This window comes from Pagrus pagrus, assembly GCF_965226575.1.
Source record: "Pagrus pagrus genome assembly, chromosome: 16".
NCBI lineage: Eukaryota > Metazoa > Chordata > Actinopteri > Spariformes > Sparidae > Pagrus > Pagrus pagrus.
Window position 1 is genome coordinate 13,811,036 of NC_140200.1, and position 11,117 is coordinate 13,822,152.

At 43.9% G+C, this 11,117-nt stretch overlaps 1 protein-coding gene across 2 annotated transcripts; it reads left to right on the forward strand.

Annotated features, from left to right (window-relative positions):
- The first annotated feature begins 612 nt into the window (after positions 1-612).
- LOC311271174 (melanocortin-2 receptor accessory protein 2A-like) lies at positions 613-3,365 on the forward strand. Of its 2 annotated transcripts, none has more exons than XM_084376713.1 (4): positions 613-884; positions 966-1,105; positions 1,528-1,627; positions 2,223-3,365. In XM_084376713.1, exons 2-4 carry the CDS (start codon positions 988-990, stop codon positions 2,701-2,703), a joined length of 699 nt encoding a protein of 232 aa, XP_084232839.1. In that variant the 5' UTR covers positions 613-884; positions 966-987; the 3' UTR covers positions 2,704-3,365. The 2 variants fall into 2 exon arrangements, with proteins under 2 accessions (XP_084232839.1, XP_084232838.1); XM_084376712.1 differs by having other exon boundaries at positions 613-878.
- Positions 3,366-11,117: the final 7,752 nt, after the last annotated feature.

Here is an 11,117-nt window from a genome sequence, read left to right on the forward strand (position 1 = left end):
TATCCTCCAGAGAGTCGGGCTCTGCACCCAACTCTCAAGAAGCTTCCACATGACACTCGGCAAACTCAGAGCCTCCTAGCGGCAGAAGTTATTGTGCGTTAAAGTTTAGTTTCCTTTCCCGATTCTCCTATCAAGGACGTACCGACAGGCGACCACATGACGAACACCGTTACCTCGAGTAAACTTGTGGTTTTCTCTGGGTTTAAACATGGAAACATTTGGGATAATGTTAAGCACACAATGCAACAAAATACATAACAAAGGTCTAGTTGATTTCAGACATTCTGATGCAGAACTCCTACATATTGTATCTTTAAATAAATCTGAGTCCAGTGCAGCCCTCCTTTCCAAGATGTTCATTTTTCTGACATTTTTCAGACTTTTCAGTGTAATATGCAAAATATTTTCAAAACTAAACTAATATGTAAATCTCACGTATCAAAGCCCACCCTGCTCTTTACATGTGCTCCATCATAGCCCCTCTCCAAGAACAAGCAGCCTCGTCACGTCTTCGAGGAAAGCAGCATCACTGACTGCTTAACAGGAGCCTTGTTGTGCGGTGTGATCTCACGAGTGAGTGAGTGAGTGAGCCAACAGTGTGGACCAGAGGATGTTGGCTGACGGTGCTGCGCACTGAGCAGCTCGCCAAAACGCCGCTGCTTCTCTTGCAGGGCACTCACATTTGGATAAATGGATGGAGTTTACGCGTAACGCTGAAGACGATGGCTCAACCCGCTCTTCACCACCTTCCTGGCACGTTGTTACATTCCTGAAGACGGACATCGCATCTGAGGAGGAGTTGTTCGCCGGTTTCCAACATTCCCAGGCTGTGGATTTGTTTTCAGCACCACGGGGGAGGTTTCACTGGATCACTGGAGGTTGTGGTTTGTAAACTTTTGCGGATGCAGTAACGTTATGCACGTCGTTGTCGGATTGATTTCATGTGTGTTTTTTCTGTTCTCAAGGTGTCCAAAATCGGCTTGAAAAATGTCCGACTTCCACAACCGGAGCCAAACCAGCGCACGTCGCAGTGACTACGTGTGGCAGTATGAGTATTACGACGACGAGGAGCCCGTGTCTTTCGAGGGACTCAAGGCGCACAGATGTAAGCTGAATCCAGCCTTTCCCTTTGTCTTACTGCCTCTCACTTTGTGCGGTGTCTGTGCGTCTGCAAACAAGGTGAACCACCTCCATGACTGTTAATTAATAATGGTTTATTAACCCCAGCACGTTTAAGCACTCACATTATCTCTCCAGCTTCACAGTAACACCAACAAATGAACTGGCAACAATCCTCCATGCAGCACCTGCTGGACTGGCTTTTTATACTCCAACAGCAATCAACAAGACACATTATGAATTATAAAATATCAAACAAACCCCTGAAATGTTAGAAATACTGAATGCTCAGTAATTGGGGGTGAGGCCCCCTGAGAGGAATTAAAACCACCAGCACAGATGGAGAGGCAGAGATGGGTTGAATCGTTAAAACAATGCACTCTAACGAGATCTCCTCTGACATTTCAGACTCCATCGTCATCGGCTTCTGGGTCGGACTTGCCGTCTTTGTCATCTTCATGTTCTTTGTTCTTACACTGCTCACAAAGACCGGAGCACCACATCAGGAGTGAGTATAATTGCAGGCTACAGACTCCTCTCACTTTCACATTTTGCCCCTGTGGGGACTCAGCATCAGCATCGAGGAGAGCTCAAGCAATTCAGCTCCTGCACGACTCACCAGAGCTGGGGCAGATTTCCTGTCTGCGGGTGAGCTCGTAATGTGGGCAAAGGCACAGAGAGACAGGAAGGTGGTTAGTTTGTCTGATGCTTTTTCCAAGTAATAGAAAATGTAGGTGTGAGGCTTTTAATTAGGGCGGTTGTTCTCATGGTGTTGGTGTGCGTCTGTGAACAGCAGAGTTCGACTTGGAGGTGAGCCAAAGGGACATTGCCATTTCAAGTGAGGATCAAGAAGTGGGAACTGGAGAGATCAGTTATATTTAAGGTCAGACTGAGGTTATGACAAGATGAAATGGGAAACCTACTGGCTGGAAAGAGTGCTGGGGGGATTCTTAAAATCAGACACGAATCATAATAAGAAATCTTCAGTCATTTTAAGTGTTCAGCTGCAGGTTAATCGAGGACAGAAATGACAATAGAGGCCCCCGACAATTTCCTTTCCCTGCTGCAATCTCCCCGTGGATCTATTTTTTCTTTCTTCACAGAAACCCAGACTCTGCTGAGAAGCGCCATCGACCGGGGAGCTGTCTGGTAGACGTCGATGGTCCCCAGGACGAAAATGACAAAGCCTTCTCCCGCCCGTTGCTCGCGGAGTCCCGCTCTTATTTCCACTTCTACATCAACGAGGAGGATCAGGGGAAGCAGAAACCTGATGACAAAAGTGGAAAGGACGCAGGGACTTCAGCGCAGCAGGGGACCTGCAACCGGCCCAGAGGTGTCAGCTCCTCAGGGATGGATGAGATGGAGGAGGATGTCGAGGAAGCTGCGGGACGCCAGCCTCTCAGTGGACTAATAGAGGAGTGCCAGACGGACAAAGAGTGTGCCTTCTTTTCCGAATTCAACATCCCTAACTTTGTGAACTTGGAGCAGAGTTCAACACTGGGAGAGGATGATCTGCTGTACGAGGCGTCCAGCATACTGGAGCGCCAGGCTCACTCTCAGGATGCTCACTGTGACATCCACTGAGGCTGTTTCTGCATTGCCATGTTATTTGCTTTCCTCTCACCACGAGGAGGCAGGGAGACATACTCTCCTGTTGCACACTCACCCGGAGTTTCTTTCAGCCTTTTTAACAAGCGTTCACTCAGATAACAGGGCAAGAAAGCACAAAAGATGGCCCGCAGTCCATATGAAGTGACATTTCTTCCTGAAGATAAAAATTGGCTCAAAAATGGCACCTTTCACTTTGAGCTCTAAGCACCAGAGAATGAGAGGGGAGTCACCAGGGGAAGATGCTTTGTACAATTCAATCTGCTGTTACCGCTGTCCTGTAATCTTGCGCATCTCTGAACAATGGACATTATCTCTCTAACGGGACACAAATGCCAGTTGGTCTCCTAACAAGATTAAAAGCATGAAATTCAATTATTTTGCTCTGAAATGACGTGCCCTCTATCAGAAAAGGTAAAGTGGACTTGAACCGTGTAATAAGCTGCACAAAATGAAATCTGTTGTTCTTTTACAGGGCTGGTGACGTGAGACCTTGGATGACAGTGTGATATATTACTTTTGTAGTTCTCATAGATTGAAACGTTTTGATCGTCTAAATAAAGCCTGAACGGTTTTGAGACTCAACTAAACATCGATGTGGTGTAACGTTTCTTAAAGGAGCGGTGGGTACATTTTTGTAAGCGTCACAACCCACGTGAAATGACTCGTTTGATCATAATTCGAGCCATTCGGTCTAAAAAAATTTGGAAGAAGATTCCCAGAGCAACTCCCAGGGCTCCGGCATCGTGCATGCATTGTTACCATTATTTGTCACGCCTGTGCTTTCAGCTTCTCTTCGTTCCTCGTTGTTGTAGACTAGTTTGTCTCACCCTCACTGCCCTCATCAACACCACTTCCAACTGCTTCCAGTTTCCAGCCAGACCAACTCCCTGAACTCTACCTGCCCAGCACCGAACGCCACAGAGACGAAAAGACATTTAGAAACTAAAGAGCCAGATATTTCCCTCAGGAGTTGGTGGGGCTGAAATGAGAGTGAACGTTGGGCTTTGATTTGCCAGGTGGCTCGAAACGCAACTCCGAATAAATACCGCTCTATGTTTGCTGGATGCATAATTAAATAACTGTTTGCTGACACGTCCGCCGCATCAACTCCGAGGTGACAATATGACAGCATTGTGTACAGAGCCTGTTGCGCTGCCCTCAAGTGGCCAAAAAAATGTTGAAAATTGAAGTGATATCTTTGGCGTCTTCTCATTATTTGTACCAGAGCATCCGTTACGACATGAACACTTGCCGTAAGTCATAAGACACAAACAGTTGTGCCACTTGTCTGTGTCTTTATTCATGATGTAATCTTCTCTCACCGTCAAAACAAATTAAATTACTTTGAGCCATGTCAGGTGGTGATTATGCGAAAGAACATTGCTCCCTGTTATGAGCAAATGCCGACCTACGTACGTTTAGCTGATGGGAGGTTTATGCCTGGAATACCAGATAGTCTATCAGCATTAACTCCCCCAAATCAGCCTTTCAGATTTCAACAAACAGCCCATTAATTCTTTACCAGATGTGCCTGGGAAAATAGATGTTCAAACACTCAGCGCTCTATCATCTGCTGACATAGCTCATGTTCGCTGGGACCAGGCTGAACAAATCTGATTAGATATTTCCCTGGAAATGTTAGTCGGGAGCACTTTCGCAATTTGGTCAGTGTTGTTTTTTTCTACGCCGAGCTCACTGGCAGGGAGAGCTGTAATTATTTCCCGCCCAATCAAATATCGTGGCAGCTGACATGGGGAACAGAGCTGAGCTGCAGCGAGATAAATATCGCAAAAATAAGCCACCACATCTTTCTTCACTGCCACGCAGCACAAATATCACTGCACTTACATCTTTGTCACCGAGCAAAGAAAAGTGTAAACGAGAGTTATTAATCTGTCACTTTAATCTGTCGCTCAAGTGAATAGGAAATGCAAGTGCTGTTCAGCTTCGGCTGAAGGACAAACAAACTGCCTCTGAGTGTTTAGACGACAGTCAGGATGCTGTCAGCTCTGAACTCGGGGGGGAATCAGAGTTCAGTCGAGAGCTGTGTGTGCGGACAGCAGGTGAACGTCTGATGTAATGCAGTGCTGCTGGGGTTTATTAGCAAGCCAGTGGGGAGTTGAAGTTCCTGCGTGATTTGCTCTCCCGGTGTGGATGTTACAGGCGTGACATGAGAGGAGCAAAATGTGTCATTTCCTCGCTTCTGAGTGGCAAAACTTCACAATCAAACCATTCACACATCGGAGGTGGTCGCCGTGGTGATGTTGGACTGAACGGCTGGCTGATGGAGGAGGGAACAGCAGTGAATCACATTCTGGTTCATCCTCTGAAATGAGGGGGTGTTTCAGTCAAACTGAAAGAAAATGAATTATAGAGAAAACTGTGTCTACCACCTTTATCTGTGCGTGACACACTGCAGAACCCAATGAGTGTGAATGTCAGAGATCCGTCTGTCTCTCTCATATAATTGAATCCACTCCCAGTCTCACGCTGTATGTGGATTTAGTATAAAACAGGAGTGACTCCACATGCCTCAGCAGTTTCGCTCTGAACACTCATTTCTAATTCAAATTTAGCCTGTGGGTGATGGCCTCCAAGGGTGCAGTGAGCGTCAACAACCAGTGGGTGGGGCAGTGGAGTTGTGTCAATACCAAGACATTTGCCATTTGCTCTTTCTCCAAAGTGCCCCAGGGCGGACCTTCTGTTGTGGTCGACAGTGAGTGAGTTGCTTTAACAAATGAGCAACAACAGGCAGGGAGGGGTGGAGGCGGGAGGAGAGAAAACATTTTGTTGAGGCTAAAAAATTCCTCTTGTATCTGGCGGCGGTGTTAAAAATACAGTCAGATGTTATTTATATATTTGGTGGCAATGGAGCAGCACAAACAACATATTTTATAGCATTCGAGCACAATGTGTTGCACAACATCTACAAGGCAACGGGAACCCAAGCACTGAAGATGAACTCCTCTTCAACAGCCTCCAAGGGACACTGAGCTCTGAGCCTGCGTTCACTGTTTATCACAGTCTCGAGTGTTCGGCTATGTGAGCGAGGCGTGTTTAATAAACCTCGTTCAAAGCTTCGAAATTATTTCTCAGGCAGACTTGTTAAACAGCCGGTTGTCTAGCCAGATGCCTGCTGCTTGTAAATTAGCACATAAGCTGATACCTCAGTGGTGGTGAAGGTCTGAGTTAGCAGAAAATACACTGTGAATGGTTCTGCTGATGACTCACTGCACCAGTCCATGTACACAAGGTTCAAAGTCTCATTTCTCTCTCTTTTGTCTTGAACGTCCTCATTAGACTAGTTCTTAAGTAACTTGTCGGCTTTCTTCTTGTTGTTGATCCAAATGTAAAAATGTCTGAATTTCAAATTTCTGAAAGTTTCTATCTTAAAGGTATATTACACAGAATGATCCTAGACTATTTTCCAAAAATAATCCTCTTAAATCATCACATATGACCCACTAGAAGTAGGTGGCGATGTCCGTATCTACAGAGATCCTGTCCTCTGCTTCTATAAATGATTAGAAGCATTTTATGATCTATAATTGTTATTTGGTTGTTGACAGGACTTGTCTGGGTGTTACTGATTCTCAATAAATGCAGTGACGCTGTGGGGTAGTGCCAACCGCAGCGTCGCTGCACTTATTCCATGCTTATTTGAAGACCTGGTCATGAGAATAGACAATTAACGTTTTATGGTTTGTATACAGACAAAAACTGACAAAACCTGCTCAGTAAATGGTATACTGTATGCAAACACCCGATCCTGGGAAAAGGCAAGGCAAGATTATTTGTACAGCACAATTCAGACACAAGGCAACTCAAAGTGCTTTACATGTGCATAAAATGACATTTAAAGACATTAGAAATTGCTTTATAAACAAACAGCAGGATTTTGAAATCTTTTCTTTGACAGCCAGTGTAAAGATCTCACAACTGGAGTGATGTGATCCACTTTTTTGGTCCTTGTTAGGACTCGAGCAGCAGCGTTGTGACTCAGCTGCAGCTGTCTGATGAGGGTTTTTTTAGAGACTACTGTAAAGTTGCCGTCACAGTAGTCGAGTCTGCTGAAAATAAATGCAATTTTTGGCTGCTGAAGTTCACGTCTGAGTCCACGACTGTACCAGGTTTTCTGGCTCGGTTTGTTGTTTTCAACATTACAGCCGAAGCTGAGCAGAAACTTTTAGTCCCTTGTCTCCAAAAACAACTATTTCAGTCTCATCTCTGTTTAACTGAAGAAAACTCAGACACATCCAATCATTGATTTGTTCAATGCATCTACACAGCGTTTGTTTAGGATTATAAATATGATTTGTCTGTAATTGGGCATTTTGACTTTACTTCTCCCGCAGAACACAATAAAACACATTTATCATCGTCACCGCTTAATTTTCTCTGCACTGAATTACAGGTCCCTGTCAGTTACTGGTTAGCCGAAGTTTGCTCGTGAGCCATAGTAACATTAACCAGTGTTTGCAGTAGCAAATGTAGCAATGTTGTTTTCCTTAGCAGGCAAAGGTGACTGAGTTCAGCAGCAGGGTTACACCACTACTTTTGGTGTCGCCCCTGTGCATATATGCCTTTAATTAAGGGAGCAATTTGTAATATATGGCCTGAATTCTAGTTTAAAAAGACTTGACTGCCTTGCTAACTCATCATAAGACGCACTTCATTCAAATTTGACATAAAGTAAATAAAACTCACGTGAGCCAACAAGCTAACGATAGCTAGCAAAGAGCAGCCGTTGTTTACTCAGGTGATATGCTGCCCCCTATATTTTTGGAGCTACCTTCGAATTCTGCCTATATTTTACAGATCACACCTTTAATCAAACAATTTGAATTGTTACACTAAAAGGATCTTCTGTATGTTGCCAATCAAACTCAATCGAGCATAACAATGTGTTGTTAACCTTTTTTTTCTTTGGAAAATATCCGGCGTATATATAAGGTATTTGTGTCTCATTAAAAGGAGCAGTCAGTAGTCACAGCTTATGGTCTCAGAGCCTCTTCTCATACTAAAGTGTAGCCACCCTGAACACAATTTATTCTCAATGGGCGGCTTTAACAGACAAACTTTATCCTATTTTAGAAGCTTAAAGAAGAAGAATCTCCAAATGTTTCCGAGACATGAAACTAATCTTTAAAAACAGACTGAAGGACTGCACTCACTGCGCCACAAAGCCTTAAAATCTACTCTCCTCCTGAATTCAGAGGATTTTCACTCTGGCCCCCCGGCAGCCTGACGATTCGCATCTCCAGCCATGCGAGGAAAGTCTGGGTGGATACGGATTCTCGTTTTCTCTCCCTCAACGACAACAACGCAGCTGTTTACACACACTTTCAGTGGAGCTGCTCCATGTAACAAAGGGAAAAAGCTTGTAGTGAGCAGCTGCTTGCCTGAATATGACTCAGGCTGTACACATACTGTAAAACAAAGTGTGTAACGCACTGCACATTATAACTGGATGAGTCAGCGTATTAATCCCGAATCTTTACTGTCTAATTAATGGATTCAGAAGAGGTGGAGAGAATGAATTGTGCCTTTTAACATCTTCTTTTCCATCAGCTCCTCCTTTAATTATCTCCAAAAACCAGTCAAACTAGACGTCCCCTCCTTTGAGTGACACGTGATAAGTGGTATAATTTTCTGAAATTGGCAGAGTTGCATTTCTCTCCTGCGTTTGGCTACGAGGAATTAAAGCCCACATGTGAATTTTTAATAGGGTGGAGAATGAGACAGGTTTCGGCTTCGCTGCTGCATTAATAAGTCATGGGGAGGACAGAGACAGAGGCAGACGCACACAGAGTTTGTCGGTGGTGTGTTCGGCGTTTAACACTTCATCAATGTGTGAACGTTGCTTTAAAAAAGTGGGATCTTGAGTCAGATGAGGGTCATGCATGGGATTCTTAGATGTTCCCTGCAGAACGAGGGTCAATGAGAAGGCTGTGGGTGTCTTACCCATCATGTTAACAACACAGTACAACTACACAACCACAAGTGACAAGAACTATGCAGAGGAGGGACGTGAGCTTCTTCTATATGTAAATCTGTAACAGAGACAACAATCAAACCACCTGATGTCTCCTTACTTGCCCTGACAGTAGTTGCACAATAAAACTGCCATATCTGCCTGCTGTGTCATGGTGCTGCGCTGAAGCCTCGGGGTGTGTTACCTGGCCCGGGCAGATTCCTCACCTCAGCCCTCATTTCCATGGGAAATTAAAAAAAACACTTCTAGGCAACAATCACAATGACATCTAGGAGGTTTGAGAGATCGAGTTAGCCCGGATAATTCCTCATTTTAGAGTTTAGAGAGCAGTAAATATTAATAAGGCAGTGCAGGTGCAGACTCCCCTGTTCTCTCTGAGGAGGGACAGGTTACCTCACAGCACAGGGAGGCTTCTACACGGAAAGGCTTCTGTCTTATGAGGGCTGCTGCGACACTGGACCGGTTTGTTCCCGAGAGAAGGCAGGACAAACACTGTAATCATGGTAAGATTTCACTTTCTGACTCTCTCTGGTGACTTGCTTGTCAAGATGGCTTTTCTGTCGAACACTGGACCCGCTGGGTAACACCGTAAAGCCTCAGAGCCCCTGTGTTTTGTTGTATGGAGCTACAGTTTGTCTTCACACCTGTAAGATCTTCAGGAGTGCGTGGGTTTTCAAAAACCTCCTCAGATTGGATCAAAGAGCTGATTTCTATGTTATGTTAACACTTCAGGTTATACATCAACAATAAATAGGCACTATCAAAACTTTAATAAGCCTGTAATGCTATAGGCTTAACCGCTAAATGTCAGGAAAGAATACCCAACAAGAGCAGGCATATGATTTATTTATTTATTTATTCTCAAAACCATAATTACCAGAGACACTCCCACGCCCCCAGGCAGCCTGGGCTGTGCGTCATCACACTGAAAAGTGAAGTAAAAGTTAACTTCTAGTTCCTTTATTTTATCTTTTTCCCTTAAAAAGTGGTAACTAAGCGACACAAAGGCAGTCAAAGGGTTAAATTCCTCGACCAAGCAGCAGGATGGAAACACTGACTTGAGCTTGAGTGAAACAAGAGCACGTAGATTTTGGAAAACCGAAAAAACTGAATCCAGCAGGCTTTGAAAGCCACACAGCCGCTGCGTCATTTCCCCTGGAAAACTTTGTTTGGACACGGTTTCTTTGCTGCCTTCAGTGGCTCAACTTGAATGTAGGAATTTTGAGCTCCCTCGACCTGGACGAGGTGGTTCAGCAAATATAGGACAGCAGTGTCACTTGTTTTTTTTTAGCCTATTTGAGAAACATCAGATGCAATGGCTGCTTTTGTTTAGGCTTTAAAACTTTCACATTTCTGGAAGTTCATTACCCAAGTTGGTCCTCGCTCTGTGTCGCAATGTTGAAAGACAACAAGCTACGCACTTAGCCTGAGGTCTAGCAAGTGTCTCACATATTTGACAGCCAAGCGATACTTTGATACTTGCCAAGCTGCTATCTGTCAACATTTGGATTCTTGCATAAACACATTTCGACTTTTTTTAATTATAGGCTGTAAAATCATCAGAATGTAATTATCAATAGTTATCTCATGACTCTTTCCAATTTGAGCAGGTCTGGACCATACTCTTTTATTCATGTATTTACAGAGAGCTAACATTTATTCATGAGCAGACACCTGGTGACAGTGGAGACGTACAGATGCCAGTTAAATGCATATCACCAGGTGTTGTTTGTCTTTCAAATGAGAGAAACCGGTATGCAGCTGTACAATAAGTTTGAGAAGCTGTGAGACGGCTTTGTGGTGTGTTATCAATTCATATTTTCACGATTAAATAATGAAAAGTTTATTCTATAATATGCCGAAAGCCCAAAGTGACGCTTTAAATTGCTTCTTTTGTCCAACCAACAGTCCAAAACCCAAAGATGCTTCATCTACCAGCATAAATGACCAAATAATAGCAAACATTTCTTAAATCTGGCTTTTCTGACACCACAACGAGCTCTCTGTTGATATCAGGACAGAAGAAACTCTACAAATCTTCTGTTGCAGACTGTACCTTTGCCCATTAAAACAAAAACACTCTTTCTCCATCTCTTATTGTTTATAAATGTAGCACTAAAAGCAGCTCGGCTTATTTAATGGAGTTGATGTACTTGAGTGTGCTTGATTCTTGCAATTTTTGGCTGCATCCATTTGGGAAACAAATGGAAAACAAATTAAATGTGATGTGTGGTGTACAGTTTTAAAATGTTTTGGGGGGGGGTTGTCAACTCAGCATAAAATATTCACAATCATTGCTGAAAGCAGCCAGTAATTCAATTAAGCCTACATTCAGTCAACCATCAGTCAGATTAACACTGCAGTCAGGTGTAGGGCTGAACAGTATGCTGGG

Coding starts and splice junctions, on each gene's coding strand:
- LOC311271174 (XM_084376713.1), top strand. CDS start 988: ATGTCCGACTTCCACAACCGGAGCCAAACCAGCGCACGTCGCAGTGAC. Junction 1,106..1,527: donor GGGACTCAAGGCGCACAGAT/GTAAGCTGAATC, acceptor CTGACATTTCAG/ACTCCATCGTCATCGGCTTC. Junction 1,628..2,222: donor ACCGGAGCACCACATCAGGA/GTGAGTATAATT, acceptor CTTTCTTCACAG/AAACCCAGACTCTGCTGAGA.